We start from the raw sequence: 15,807 nt of genomic DNA on the forward strand, positions 1-15,807 counted from the left end.
AACCAAAGCAGACAACTCTGTGTGGAACCAGATGAGATGTGCAAGGTCCTTAATGAGCATTTCTCCTCTGTGTTTACTGTGGTAGACGGGGAAACTTGGGCAGTTAAGGGAAGTGCTTTGAGGACAGTCGAGGAGGTGCCGAATCTCTTAAGAATATGAAAATTGATAAATCACCAAATCAGATAAATCAAGGACACTGAGGAAAGCCAGAGAAAAAATTGCACAGTCCCTTGCTGAGATATAGCAATCATTATTAGGTACGGGTGAAGTGCCGAAAGATTGGAGGGTGACTAATGTTCGGCCTCTATTTAAGAAGGATTGCAAGGAAAAGCCTGGGAACTATAAACCAGTAAGCCCAACGTTTGTGGTAGGCAAGTTACTGGAGAGAATTCTGAGGGATAAATAGAAATGCATTTGGGTAGACGGGCTGATAAGGGAGAGTCAGCACGGTTTTGTACGTGGGAAATTATGTGTCACAAATTCAATTGAGTTTTTTGAGGAGTCAACTAAAAAGGTTGATGAGAGCAAAGCTGTAGACATTGCCTATATGGACTTCGACAAGGCATGTGATGGTTCCCTATTGTAGGCTGCTCTTGAAAGTTAGATTGCATTGCATCCAGGTACAGCTAGCCCAATGGATAGACAATTTGCTTCATGGAAGGAAGCAGAGGGTGATGATGAAGGTTGTTTTTCGGAATGGGGGCCTGAGGCTAGTGGTGTACCTCAAGGATCAGTGCTGGCCCTTTACTGTTTGTAGTTTATATTAACAATTTGGATAAGAAGGACAAGATTTGGATAAGATTTGGACAAGTTTGTTAACATGTGTCCAGGCACTGTTAATAAGTTTGCAGAAGACACAAAAGTAGGTGGCATCATAGTGAAGAAGGTTATCACAAATTGAAGTAGAAACTCAATCAGTTGTGCAGGTGGCTTAGGAATGGTTAATCGAGTTTAATGCAGATCAGTGAATGTTTTTTCTTTTTGGAAATGGCTGATACCACCAGTGTTGTAGAAGGTCCTTAGCAGTGCCCCCTGCACTCCTAAGTTGTCGTTGGTCGGCGTGGGAAAGTTGGGCCGAATAACCTTTTTCCACGCTGTATGATCATCATCATCTGTCCATTCCCTCCTTAGATATTCCCTCCTTAGCCCGTTTTCTTCCAGCACATTTTTGATCAAAATTCCAGCATCTGCAGTCTCTTGTGCCCCGCCCCACTACTTTTGAAATTAACTAAGAATCTCGCTTGTGGCGGACTATTATACAGTACATGTTTTAATGCTTTATCCCCCCCCCCCCCCAATCTTTTTGTTTTGTTCGTTATAAAATGTCGATGGTGCCTTTCTAAAAATAACTTGTTCACATTTTATTTGCGCGTGCAAATAACATAAATACCTTACCGAAGAAAACATGGTAGCTGATAGAGAATAACAAAGCCAACAATAATATTGCATTTAACCCGAATTGTTTTTGAACTGGTGGACAGAATTTTAACTGAAGGCATTGGACTCCCCTCCCCTTACACTTCGGACAGGGGGGGTCGGATTACATTGTAACACAAATAAATACTCACCAAACTTTACCGGAGTTACCAAAACAATACGAGCATCACCACTGACTTTCTCTGAAGCCACCACCAGCTGTTTAAGAGCCTTGTCGTACTGCACCTGGACATCATCCACGTTTTCAGCTTGGTTGGGGGAGAGAAGCTCCACAAAAGCGCGATCAGCATCCGGATAACCGTGCGGATCCAGCGCCTTTACGGACACATCGCAGGGCAGGCGGACCTTTAAAGAGCTGAAAGGATCCACCAGTAAAGTCCAGCGTTTCAGCGCCGTGCCCTTCTGTTTGGAGCTGAGGCTTCGAGGAGCTGACACAGGCCTTCGGGGCACTGCACGGAGAAAGCAGTGACCACTCACGCCGGGCACCTCTTTGAGCAACACCGCTCGGCTGGCTCTGCGGCAAAATACAACCAGAAATGTCATGTTGCGCCAGGATAATTTTTAAAAACCTCTTCGTTAAAGGGCGACTGTGGTTGTTTGTGTTTTGATCTGCAAGCAGAGGTTGTTGGGAGCTGAAGTCTGCGCACTCTCCGTCCGTCCTTGTCGAAGTTGGACTACAATTCCCAGCATTCCGCGCAGGGCCCTGGCCAACCATGACAACGAAGTAAAGTCCAAGTTTGCAAAGATAGACACAAAAAGCTGGAGTAACTCAGCGGGACAGGCAACATCTCTGGAGAAAATGAATAGGTGACGCTTCGGTCCAGACCCTTCTTCAGACAAGTTTGTAAAGATTTGCCTATAGGTGATTGAACATCCACATTCACCAACATTTCAGAAAAATATGTTTAATTTCAAAACATCATTAACTTCTCAGCACTATGTTTACAAATAGGCTTAGCGAAAGAGCTGCACCCAAAAGATCGTTTAATGCTGATATAACTCGACATTTCCTATACTAATATTATGCAGAGCTAGGGAGATGATTTGGTACTACTACAGTGGTCCATACGTACATTGTTTATTGGCGAATAAATTATATTTAAGATACATAAAGATGCCTTGTTTAATTTAGACATTGCGGGGTATTCTCCCCGGGGACTACCTAGTTGTACTGCCTGCCGTCCAGATGAGTTTCATTGTCTGGATTTATTCACAAAATGCTGGAGTAACTCAGCAGGTCAGGCAGCATCTCAGGAGAGAAGGAATGAGCGACGTTTCGGGTCGAGACCCTTCTCAGACTGAAGAAGGGTCTCGACCCGAAACGTCGCCCATTCCTTCTCTCCATCAACACCTGCAGTTCCTCCCTTTGTCGGCGGCTCAAGGCCGGCGCTGTCTAGCCAACGGGGAGGCAGGAGCAAAGATACTAGAGGAACAAGATAGACCACTCTACCCTAAAAACCGTAGTATGTCATGGCGCCATTTTAGTAGGCAGAAACTTGCAGAAACATTTAAAAATAAAAATAATAAAAATCTGTGAATTGATAGATGAGATATATTCTGCATTTTAATGGTATCATCACACATACTGTTCCCCCAAAAAACTGATTACACTGCGAGAGGCATAGCGGACGGCGGGTTTTGCCTACTAAAATGGCTCCTTTGCGTACGACACTTCAGTGTAGGCGATTTCAACGGAGTGGTCCATCTTGTTCCTCTAGTATCTTTGGGCAGGAGGGAAGAGAATGGTTACCGTGGAGACGGTGGGCGCGGGCAGTAAACGAGGAGAAGCCGTGAGCCGGACAGGACGGTTGAAGTAAAAGCAGCTTGTGAGGTATAACTGACGGCTTGGGTCTCGGAAGTGTTCAAAGTATTTTGAATAATACAGTGCCACAGTAAGAGGACAAAGATTAGCATTACAAATATACCGTTTACGCGTGTCTAGCAAAACCAATGCTGCTCAATCCATATAGTCCGCTTCCCATCTTCACTTCCCCATTCCCCAGAACTGCACACCCACCGTCAAAGTCCGCGCTTAAACTTTCGCGAACCCCCATGTGAGGGAAGGTGGGTGGTGGTGGTGGTGGTGGTGGTGGTGGGGGAGGTGGTGGTGGGGGGGAGGGGGTGGTGGGGGGGAGGTGGTGGTGGTGGTGGTGGTGGTGGTGGTGGGGGGGGGTGGTGGTGGTGGTGGGGGGAAGGTGGTGGTGGTGGTGGGGGGAAGGTGGTGGTGGTGGTGGGGGGAAGGTGGTGGTGGTGGTGGGGGGGAGGTGGTGGGGGAGGAGGTGGTGGTGGGGGAGGAGGTGGTGGTGGGGGGGAGGTGGTGGTGGGGGGGGGGGGTGTTGGGGCTTGGGGTAGGGGAGGGGGAGGTGGTGAGGGTGTGGGGGAGGTGTGGTGGTGGGGGGAGTTTGTAACCTCCAGTTGCGGAACTATCCTGTCACTCCCCTCCCCTTTTCTCCTTTCCTCCTTTCTAGTCCACCTTTGGTGACAGCAATCCCGTCGATTTATCCAACAATTTAAACTTCTGCCACAATGTCTTTTTTATATACCAAAATGCCAATTACTCTGATTGCTGTACAACGTTACGTGATATGCAAGTTGTTCTTGCCCTCCATAATGTTTGGGACAAAGACTCGTCATTTATTTATTTGCCTCTGTACTCCACAATTTGAGATTTGTAATGGAAAAAAAGCACAAGTGGTTAAGGTGCACATTGTCAGATTTCATTAAAGGCCATTTTTATACATTTTGGTTTCACCATGTAGAAATTATAGAAAGCTTGCATTGTGTATAATCTTGAATATTTTTCCATCTAGTCTACTTGAGTAACACTAATAGAATGAGATCTCATTTCTTTTGAGTTATGATACTGAACTAGCATAAATTTACACTGGGTGGCAGTAGGTATTTGGGTTGATAAATAGTTCTAGAATAGTATAATATATAACGGCAATAGATCTAGTAATGCAAAATTCAGCACCCATTATATCAGTATATTAGCTGCTGCCAGTTCAATATGATTCTTTCCACATAACCTTGCCAATCTTGAAATGTCTTTGTCAGGTAAGCCAATTGGGATTTGCTTTTGAATGTGAGTTAACTCATGGGTTATATGTTTGGACAGAATAGGAGATGTTGAGCAAAAGACGAACTGCTTGGAGCTCAGTGGGGCAGGCAGCATCTGTGGGGGGAAATGGATTGACAATGTTTTGGGTGAAGGCTCCCAACCCAAAAAGTCAATTTCCCTCAATTTATGCTACCTGACCTGCTGAGTTCCTCCGATAGTTTGTTTTGTTGCTCAAGATTCCAGCATCTGTAGTCACTTGTGCATGGAATATGAGGCTATATACTTGATGGAAATCACTCCCCTTGCCTGGATGAATGGAGCATCAACAGGTAAAGAAATGCAACGTCATCTTAGCAGCTCATTTGATTGGCACCCCATTAACCACTCTAAACATTAATCCCCACCAATGTCTTCCCTCAATGGCTGCAGTGTGTATCTACAATGTGCACAGCAGATTCTTGCTCAGTCCCAAAGCTGCAACCTGAGCCTGGATCTTGGAACACCTTGTCCAACAGCATTGCGAGAATATCTTCACCAGAAGGACTGTATTGCTTATGAAGATGACTCGCTTCTATTCTCCCAAGGACACTTAGGGATGGGCAATTAATTGGAAAGTCACAAAGATGATTTAAAATTAAAATGGAGAATTGACATGTACTATGGCCTGTTCATTTGAATCAACTTAACCTCTTTTACATTGGTTAAAACGGATAAGAATTGACTTTTAATGAGATCCCCAGCATAAATGATTAAATCTGTTTCTCCACAAAAATGCTGATAAACCTACTGAATTTTTTTCAGCGTTTATATTTTGAATTTAAATATTTAATTCTGACATAATGTGGACTACTAATTAACTCTCATTTAACAGACTGTTGTAGTAAGTCTTTTATATGCCCCACCACCCCAAACTCCAAACTTTACAGAGTTTGGAGACTTTTGAACATGAACAAGATAATGGTGGGGGATGGCAAGTTAGCAGAAGGTACTGAAAGAGGAGGAGACAATCTAGAAGGAAAATGTTCATCAAACTATACAAGATTCTGTAGAAGGTCATGCAAATGCAATATCTCAAAACATTATGGATTATAAGAATCTATTCCTATAATAGGGGCGGCATGGAGACACAACGTTAGAGTTGCTACCTTATAGCGCCAGAGACTCCATTTCGATCCTGACTACAGGTGCTGTCTGTACAAAGTTTGTACGTTCTCCCTGTGACCGTGGGATTTCAGTAAAATTGTAAAATTGTCCCTAGCGTATAGGATATTGCTAGTGTACGGGGATTGCTGGTCAGCACGGACTTGGTGGGCCAAAAGGCCTGTTTTTGTGCTGTATCTCTAAACTAAATTCTATGATCTAAGCAAATTAGAAATAGTAAATATTCTTCCCAGTAATACCATTCCTCATCAGAAAAAGTTAATTTACCTACCTTGACAATATCCCATCTGTTTGAGCTTCTGTGATAAGTTCAATCCAAATATTCTTCTGATAAGGTCTCATCTGATTAATTTTAACATTCAATGGAATAGCCATTTATCATTTATGTTTCTTGATTTCCTTTTCCATAAATGGTTTTCATATTTTGTATTTGTATATATTCATTCTCTAGGTGAAATGAGTGGAGAGGAAAATACTGCTCCACATGTACCTGAAAATGAGATCAGTGAAGATGAAGATGAAGAGGAAACTATCACAGCTCTTGCTCCATCTATAGATCTTCAAGAGGAACAAGCTGTAGATGTAGCTACCTGTCCTGCTTTTCAGTGCTTGGAAGAAGTAGGTTTTCCTCTAAATTTTACTAATTGATATCCTGAGGCTCTGAAGATGAGCTGGGAACTTTGCATGACCTGAATAAATCACTGAGAATAGTTTTAACTTTGATTAGCAGCTAATTTTACATCATCATTTGACTTTTATTTTTGTTCTTTGGTAATAATAAGAATTGGGAATAGCTTACAAAGCTTCATATGGGCTGTCAAATGTAACTATCATTTATTTTGTACCTAATAATTTACATGTAGGAAAAAAACTGCAGATGCTGGTATAAATCGAAGGTAGACAAAAAATACTGGAGTAACTCAGCGGGCTAGGCAGCATCTCTGGAGAGAAGGAATGGATGACGTTTCGGGCCAAGGGTCTCGTCCCGAAATGTCACCCATTCCTTCTTTCCAGAGATGCTACCTGGCCCGCTGAGTTACTCCAGCATTTTTTGTCTACCTTCTAATAATTTACATTGTGGGTGATCGGAGGAATCAGAAGATAGACGGGTAGATGACGGGCCAATGGAGCCAGGTGGAAGACGGCCATGTGTGACTGTCGAGACATAAGAAAATAAAAATAATAGATAGATGGAGGCTGGGGAGGGAGAGGAGAGGGACGGTTGGAGACTGAGGCTGATGGTTATAGGTGGAACCAGATCAGGAAGAAATGGATAATGGGTAGATGAAGCCAGATGAGGGAGTTGATAGGAAAGGTGAACCAAGGGAAGAAAAACCCATAGAGGTAAGCATGTAGCTGATGGGCAGGTGAAACCGGGAGGAGGAATATGATGAAACTAGCTAACGAGAGACGGGGGATGGAAAAGGTGAACAATAAGAAATGGAGCTCTTGGGTGTATCGTGGGAGTGGGAAAGGAACACCGGTAGAGTGGGATAACGAGAATTTGAAAATCCAATGTTTTTTGTACTGTTGGGCTGTAGGTTTCTCAAACAGAATATGAGGTACTATTCCTTTAGTTTGAACTTGACTCATGCTGGGAATGAAGAAAGCTGAGGACAGAGAGCTCGGTGTACGGATGGAGGTTAAATGACATGTATCTGGAAACTCAAGATGGGCATTGTTGTACAGCTTGGTTTAGCCAGCTGCATATATTATAAACACCCCCCCCCCCCCCCCTCTCTCTGAGAATGAGACCAGTCGAGGGAGAAATTTGGGGCAAAATGCTGGAAGAAAATCTTGTTTTTAAATTACATAGATCAAGTGGACCCATTGGGCCCAAACCTCTCCTGCATTGGTGCAACACCCTCTCCTCCCCCCTCCCCTCTCCCCACACCAATCTTTCCCCCCCTCCCCCTCTCCCTTCCCCATCTCCCTCCCTCCATCTCCTCTCCCCCTCCTCTCCCCCTCTCCCCCTCTCTCCCTCCCCCTCCCTCCCCCTCCCTCCCTCCCCCTCCATCCCCCTCCATCCCCCCTCCCATCCCTCCACTCCCCATTCCCTCCCTCCACTCCCCACTCCACTCCCTTCACCCCCTCTCCACTCCCTTCACCCCCCTCCCTCCACCTGGTGCGGGGGTTCAGTGAGGTGGGTAGATGGCGTCGCCTCTCCCACTGACGGCTCTCGGATCGATGTTGCTTGACTCTTCCCCCATCTCCCCCGCCTCCCGGCCTGGACAGCCACCAATGCCGTTGGACTCTGAGCGTCATGGGGAAGGCTCTGAGCTGGAGAGGAGAGGGGGATGGGGGAGCCGAGGGCAGGTCCAGCGCCAGGCCTCGGCCTCCACCTCCATCAACGACCGGCTTCACTGACGCTCCTGCCGCCTTTCCCCTTGGCCCACCTCAGGCTCGTGGTTAGCCAGTCACGTCCAGGCCCAGGCCCAGGTTGCTTCCCCCCCTCACCAAGCCTGGCTCTCCCGCCGCTTCGGAGCCAGCAAACCCACCCCCAAGAGACAGGCGGCTGAGCCCTGCTCGAGCCGAGATCAACCGGCCCCAACTGCTCAGGCGCGGACGTGTTTGTTCTACACACGCGCGGATGCAGCGGTCATCTTACCTAAGTACCAGATCAACGGGGCCCCAACTGCACATGCACAGTTTTTTAAACTTTAAAATGTGAATAACTTTAAAAATATCACACTGATTTCAATGAAACTTCTTCTATTAGGACCACGGGATGACGGTGAGTAAGGTGGGCTTAAAATTGTCAGGCTATCGTGTACCGTTTTGGCTGTTGTTCAGGAACAAACAAACAAACGAGTTTTAGTGTATAGGTAGTTGTATGTAAATGGAATAGTTCATACACAATACACATCGTTCATTTTATTAAGGAAATTTTAATTTTTTTAGCTTCACTGATTAGTAAAAGGTCTTGGAGCTTATAATAAAAACATCACTATGCAAGTTAATATTCATGATCAGCTTTTACATTCATCTTTCATAAACAGCAGTGTATTAGTTTGATTCCTTCAATAGTACTTCTCTTATAATTAGCAACAATTGCAACAGATAGAACTCTCTCATTACCATTAATTGCAGAGTAATTTGTCGTCACATGAACATTATAATTACATGATACTGTGCAGTAGTGGAAAAAGTACAAAGGTAAAGGATTCTATTTGAATATTAATTAGCATACAGAAAAGTTGTATTAGATATTTTACTGCTTGCATTTAAAGGAATGCGGCTACCGTTACAATATCAATATCAATCAATATTTACATTATATAGTTTGAAGCTATCTTTCTAAAAAAATCTTTCATAGATTTTAACTATAAAGTCTATTTGATATTCTTAAGAATTTCCTGAAATTCTCGTACAAATGAATAGGAAATAGATATATTAAAATTGTCTCTGTGCACCTCTTTAAAAGATGAGGGAATAGAAATTCATTTAGATTTATTTGTGCCTCAAATTTGGAACTGCACTGGAAGCACAATATCTAGGATGAGCCCAAGATTGAGGCGTGGGGCTCGCCTCATTATTTGACGTGAACCCATTGCCTGTTCTCCCTCATATATGATTATGACGACGAGCAGAAATATTTTACACCCATATGTACATATCTTTCTGTGATAAATTCTCCTTCCCATCAACAACTTGCTTTTATATTGCGTGTTAATGTCACAAGGTAATTTAAATATTAAAAGCAACAGATAGCATATCACAGAGAAATTAAGAAGATGACAATAGTCGAGGTTTGAGGTGGTTTTTAAGGGTGTGAAAAGCAGTGAAATTCCTGCCCATTATTGGTAGGGAAAAGAGAATAGGAATGTATGGAAAGTCACTGTCAAAAATGCTGGTGGTGTGGTGTGGGAATGGTTAACAGGACATGGTCATGAGGGGAATAAGATGAGTAAGAGTAACATTTAACATGTTGACGAATGGGGATCTAATTGAGATTAAAAAGAGAAGAATGATGGATGATCACAATTAGAATATATAAACATTAGAAAAATAAGTTATTTGACCTTTAATGTCTGTCCAGCCATTCAGTAAGATTACATATGATCTTTTAACGTAGTGGCAATTTTCTGAACTGACCCCATATCTCTTGATTGCCTTTAACACCTAAAAATGTATCAATCTGCCTTTATGAAACTCGGTGCATCAAAGTCATAGCTTTCTTGGACTGTGACTTGCACTCTGGGGGAAGAAATCCTACCGTGAATGGCTGACCCATTATTTAAAACTCTGCTTCCAGTTTTAGGGCTGAGATCAACTCTACCCTGCAAAGTTCCTTCAGAATTTTGTACCTCTCAATCAGATTGATCCAACAAAGAGTGTGTAGAAAAAGTTAATTATTTGGACCAAATGTAGGGTGAAGCTTGGCAGGTCAGTTGTGAGAACTAAATACAAAATGTCAAAAGTATTCAAGAAGTTTACGCTGAAGATGGAGCTAAAGGTATGAAGGTTAACTTGATGATGAATAGGAGATGAACCTCGGTCTGTTTGTACAGTGTGAGTTTGTACGCTGTGAGTTGTGATCAACTAAAAGTAGAAGACTGCAGCAAAAGAGAAAAGTTTAACATTGACATTTTTTATGCTTTAAAATTTAACCTTCTGGAATAAAAACAGAAATTTTGGGAAGTACTCAGTTGCATTTGTAGAGAAGGTGTGATATAAAATTAATAAGTCACTTTTCCAGTACTGATGAAAGGTCATTGACCTAAATCTTTACTCTGTTTTTATCTGCAGATGCTACCTGACCTGCTGAGTATTTCCTGCATTTTCTGTTTTTATTTTAAACTTCCAGCATTCTTTTTTGTTGTTGCTTTTGGAAGCTTTTGTTGTTGTCCTGTGCTTATGGCATAAATTCTTTCTGCCTGATGAGCATTCTAACTGTTTTTAAAGCCTGGCGATAGCCATTCAGAGTTTCCGTTTTTGTCGTGTTCCAAGTGCTCCAAAAAATCCCATTTTGGATCCCTTTATAGTACCTCTTATAGTATTTACCATTGAGATTGGCTGACATGCAAGCATCAAACCACCAACCAGAACTATAATAGGCTCCACAGTTACTTGAAGGATACATGTCATTATCTTTGTCCTTGGTGGTAAAGTATTGTTGATTATGGTCATAATTTTTACCATTATGCATTGCATCACCTGCTGTACCAGAATAGCCACCAATGGTCAGACGATATTGGTCATTTTCGTCTGCAACAGAAAATTGACTGTATTCGGCATATTTTTGCACCCCATTCCAATCTTCAATTTCAATTCTTAAGGCCATATTTTTGGATTTTGTTAAAACATGTATTTTGTCATTTCCAAGCCAAAATTCTGTTGATAAGTTCCCAAATCCATTTTTGTAATCTGCCCAGGTTCGATTAAAATCGACACTACCATCTCTGCGAGACTGAATGACCGCCCAGCCGCCACCCGGAGTTTCCATATCACAATAGACCTCAAAATATTTATCCAAACCATCAGGATATTTATAGATGTCACTTTTCCGAATGTTCTGTTTGTAAAGACTTGAGCAATTTTGAGGCAGTACTTTTGTTCCTGTAAATAGGGAAATAGATCATTAACTTCATTATCTTTAATCAATAAAATTGGTTGGAATAGCTTGACTCTCAACAGATATATACAATAAAATCCCGATAATTCTCTGTCCGATTGTTAAGAGAATCTGATAGTTCAGCATCTCCCTCGCTGGTGTCTTAAATCTCATCACCACTTAACACTTTAGGTGTAGTTCGTGGACTGGATAGATGGTATATTTCTAAGCCTGATTTTTAAATATGTAACATTTACTTGTTTGGATGGGGGATGCTCTACACGTAGATGGCATGTAAGGTCGTAGGGCAATACCTCTATGTCTCTTCAGTCCACCCGACTATCATCCTCTCCTTTACACTAATCCTATATTAATCCCATTTTATATTCTCCCTACAGTCTCATCAATGCCCCCCTAGATTCTACCACTTGCATACGCACTAGTACTCATTTTTAGTGGCCAATTAACCTTTCAGCCCACATGTTTTTGGATTGTTGGAGGAAACACAGGCAGTCACAGAGAGCACAGTTAGCACCCGAGGTCAGGATTGAACTTGGGTCTCTGGCACTGTGAGGCAGCGGCTCTACTAGCTGCGCCAGTGAGTTACCCTCAAGCCCACAAATACAATTTCCCAGGCCTCAGCCTCTTGACTATATCAATCCCAAACTGAAATTGAGCCTTAAGATTAACAAATATTTGATATTTTATTGGCATTACTTGATATAGAGCATTGTGAACATTGCTACTTCAAGATAATATTATTGCAAAAGCATTGTGATTCTTAACTAGAGATTCCTAGCTATCTAGTTAGAGGTTTCACAAGAAACCTAGGCATCTGCTAATACTGGATTACTTGTAGTTACAATGTCACAGGGTAAAGGCTGTGACATGCATCAATGTCCTCCTTTTTGCAGTTGAATGGACCTCTAAGTTTTGCCTTTTCCTTCCTTCTCTTCACCATTGCTCCACAAGTCCATCTACATCTTTTGACAGCTGATCTGGACCTCAGCCTCAACTGCATCTTATAATCATATTGGTGCAGCAGTGCCAGTGATAGCTCATTTCACATACCTGAATGTCCACCATTCAGTGCCTACACTCACTCCTGGTTTGGGTATTTCCTGGCGATTCCACCCTTGCAATCTCCCTCAGACATACATCAATAAACTTTGGTTAACCCTGTTATTATGTAACATTGCACAACATGGACTGTCATTGCTAAATCACGATTTAGCAAACGGCGCTCCCAGGTAGGACTTCAACTTGTACAAAACCAGAATGTGGTATGATTCCCTTGTGCTTTGAAAGCTGGCATACTCTATAACAGATAGACGGCATAGTATTGGAATCACTATTCACTTGAATAAGATTCTGGTATAGAGATTGGGCGAAAGAGGATTGATTAAATATTTTTAATCACTTAAATACTTTTTTAAAAATGTTAAAAAAAAATTATTTCATAGTTATAAAAGATTTCTCTATATTGTAGCCATTTACAATACAACTCTTTACAATGCCTCTTATCTTTGACAGTGAAGCTCTGCCTCAATACTGTCTCTTGCCAGAGGCCAAGAGTGTTTTGGTGATGAGGCCTTGGTAACCTATTGTTTGAAACTTGCATGCTACCAGGGTGCCATGGTGGTGCAACGGTAGAGTTGCTGCCTTACTATGCCAGAGACCTGAGTTCAATCCTGACTACGGATACTGTCTGCACGGACTTTGTACGTTCTCCCCGTGACCACGTGGGCTTTCTCCGAGATCTTCGGCTTCCTCACACACTCCAAATACCTACAGGTTTGTAGGTTAATTGGCTTGGTATAAATGTAAATGGTCCCTAGTGTCCATAGGATAGTGGTAATGTGCGGGGACCGCTGGTCGGCAAGGACTCAGTGGGCCCGCTGTATCTCTAAAAAAGCCAGTACTTTTCACACCTTATCTGGTGTTTCATGAATATGAGCCATTCAGCTCACTCAATTCACTGCATCTGACCTATGGTACAGGGACTGTAGTGAACATATCTGGGCAGTAGATGGAATCAGCTCAGTTTGTGAATTGGAACATTTTATAACATAGAAGTTTGCTTAGAAGGGAAATGATTGCAAACACCTGTACTAAGGAACTCTCCCAATCTTAATTGTAATGATTGGCTTGACTTGAACGATACTTGTATTTGAATAATTGGCTTGACTCGAATTAGCCTGATGGTGAGTTCAAATGTAACTTATGGAAATGCAAATCCATGAGGTCTGCAATTAATTTAACAAATTATTTTAATTTTTTGGTTCTGATAACTAAAGAGGTTACATGAATCTACATATTTCTTGCATGTTGCTTTGCTAAAAAATAGCAAGGCAGTTTGTTAATGTTATGACACAAAATTCTGGAGTAACTCAGTTGGTCAGGCAGCATCTTTGAAGCAAATGGATAACATTTGTTAATGTTACCCTTTCACAAATTGTTGACAATAGAACTGGCTGCTCCAAATGATATGACTAATTTGGCAATGCTTTTCAAGTTGTTCTGAAAAACATCTGGCCAAACTTTATTTGAACACTTAAAAGGATCAAGGATTGGAATCTATGCCATTTTAATTATCGGCCAACAATATAATAATTGTTCAGTAAAAATAAAATGAGGTGAATTGTGTTTTTTTTTAAGCAAATTGCATCCTTACTGGGATTTTAATCAAATGTGAATTTGCAGTTGAGGTTTTACCACTGACTTTTTATTGTAACAAGTTTTTCAGTTTATAACATGAGTGAGCTTCTTAATTCAGAGTATTGTGCTGTGTAATGCTGCATTAACACAATTGAATTAAGCTATGCATATATACTGTAAATTTAAAGCTATGTTAAATACTGAAGTATAATCCAAATTTTTTTAATTAACTGCTATTTGGAAAACAGTGTTGTAAAAGCTTGAATAATCATGAATACTAGTTTTGGCTATATGTGAGCAGAATTAGGAGGAAATCATTCCTGCTTTAATTGGATAAAGTTGTGTTATTTTTAAGTCTATACTTCACACACTGATTAACATACCTGTAGGTCGGCCTATAAGTCCACATGCCGTGTAACACTTATTGTTCAAAGTATTCACAGTGTCGTTAATACTTGTAAACTCATCAGTAACGTAATGCCAAACAGTGTCCATTTTCAACTCTTCCAAACGTCTCTCGAGCAAATCGATCTGGTTTCTGGCAGTCTGTAATGAAACTGTCAGTACTTTTACTTTCTCCTCCAATGCTGTTATCTTGTTATTTTCTTTTCCAAATTTTTTATTTGCAATAGGGTGATCATGATTGGCACGCTTTTTCCGATGTTCTTTCAGCCACCTTTGCTTCATCATATTTACTGTTGCTGTTAAACTTTTAACAATTTTGACAGTCTTTTCAAGTAGTTTTGTCTCCTTAGGAAGCTTCAGGGTTAATGGTGGAATGTTTATCTGATAACCGCATAATTCATTTTCATCACAGTCTGTGGGCTTCAGCTTGATGGAACAGCCTGCATTGTTTTCTGGTGGATTCTTGAATCTGGTAGTTCTGTTATATTCAGCAGGAATGTCCACACAGAGTGTTAATCCAATATTCACGAGAAAGAATGCAGCAGCAGCCCTCATTATTTCTTCAAAATGCTGATGTACTATTATATATTTTAATGCTTTACACTCTTAAAAATAATGCCGTGTTGCACAAGCTGTTACTAACAGCTACTGCCATGGATATTAATACTGTTGAGAGATGTGGGCAGGGATCATTTATGATGTAATATAGATGAGCATGTGATACTGACAATCACTAAGACTGCCTCCAGAAACCGGAAATGATGCACTAAGTCAATTGCTTCCAGAAACTGGAAACTACGCAGTATCTCAACTGCATACAATAAACCATAAATTTTGTATTTTCTGGAATGCTTTTTTTTATGCCTTAAGTTGGGCGACACGGTAGCGCAGCGGTAGAGTTGCTGCTTTACAGCGAATGCAGCGCCGGAGACTCAGGTTCGATCCTGACTACGGGTGCTGCACTGTAAGGAGTTTGTACGTTCTCCCCGTGGCATGGGTTTTCTCCGAGATCTTCGGTTTCCTCCCACACTCCAAAGACGTACAGGTATGTAGGTTAATTGGCTGGGTAAATGTAAAAATCGTCCCTAGTGGGTGTAGGATAGTGTTAATGTACGGGGATCGCTGGGCGGCACGGACTTGGTGGGCCGAAAAGGCCTGTTTCCGGCTGTATATATATGATATGATGATATGATATTGATAAAAGATACGGTTGGTAACACAGCAGTGAAATTCAGATTGGTAGCACATAGTTTTTTTGGGTACTTTGATTGCCCTTAGCCCCAAACAGATAAAATTTGCAGCCCTGGGTAATGAACAGACGTCCATAATTCAATGTGGTCCATAAAATGGAAGATACACAAAAATCACTCGATATGGTAACCAAACCTCCACTGTATTATCAGTTATGGCATCAAAGGCCTAAGAAAGAATAGTTAACAAAAATGGAGAGAGAGAGAGGAAAGTAGTTCTAACGTTTGTAGGAATAAAAGTATGTAGATACATTGGACTTTTGAACTTAATAATAATATAA

General features: G+C 41.7%; 3 protein-coding genes across 6 annotated transcripts in view; 1 reads left to right on the top strand and 2 right to left on the bottom strand.

The window, feature by feature from the left end:
- The window catches only part of fam185a (family with sequence similarity 185 member A), a 49,109-nt gene extending 46,843 nt beyond the window's left edge, over positions 1–2,266 (bottom strand). The window contains exon 1 of the mRNA XM_078419712.1: positions 1,569–2,266. Coding sequence (XP_078275838.1) covers positions 1,569–1,980 — 412 coding nt within the window. The 5' untranslated portion in view covers positions 1,981–2,266. The remainder of the gene's footprint in view (positions 1–1,568) is intronic.
- Positions 2,267–3,170: 904 nt separating this feature from the next.
- Positions 3,171–15,807, top strand: part of ccdc146 (coiled-coil domain containing 146) — a 101,713-nt gene continuing 89,076 nt past the window's right edge. For 2 of the 4 annotated variants that reach the window (XM_078419713.1, XM_078419715.1), the window contains exons 1-2: positions 3,171–3,268; positions 6,111–6,277. In XM_078419713.1, coding sequence (XP_078275839.1) covers positions 6,116–6,277 — 162 coding nt within the window. In that variant the 5' untranslated portion in view covers positions 3,171–3,268; positions 6,111–6,115. Of the gene's footprint in view, positions 3,269–3,289; positions 3,330–6,110; positions 6,278–15,807 lie in introns of those variants that run through there. The other 2 variants (XM_078419714.1, XM_078419716.1) reach the window with 2 other exon arrangements.
- fgl2a (fibrinogen-like 2a) lies at positions 8,552–14,971 on the bottom strand. Its single transcript, XM_078419717.1, has 2 exons — positions 14,255–14,971; positions 8,552–11,218 (listed from the first exon to the last, which is right to left on the bottom strand). The coding sequence occupies exons 1-2, from the start codon at positions 14,829–14,831 to the stop codon at positions 10,515–10,517; spliced, it is 1,281 nt and encodes a 426-aa protein (XP_078275843.1). The 5' UTR covers positions 14,832–14,971; the 3' UTR covers positions 8,552–10,514.

This window comes from Rhinoraja longicauda, chromosome 23 (genome assembly GCF_053455715.1).
Source record: "Rhinoraja longicauda isolate Sanriku21f chromosome 23, sRhiLon1.1, whole genome shotgun sequence".
Lineage (NCBI taxonomy): Eukaryota > Metazoa > Chordata > Chondrichthyes > Rajiformes > Arhynchobatidae > Rhinoraja > Rhinoraja longicauda.

Bases quoted from the DNA above. Each gene is read 5' to 3' on its own strand.
- fgl2a (XM_078419717.1), bottom strand. From the start codon at position 14,831: ATGAGGGCTGCTGCTGCATTCTTTCTCGTGAATATTGGATTAACACTC. The intron at 11,219-14,254 runs GTATGTTAATCA...CCCTATTTACAG, and splicing joins ACTTATAGGCCGACCTACAG to GAACAAAAGTACTGCCTCAA.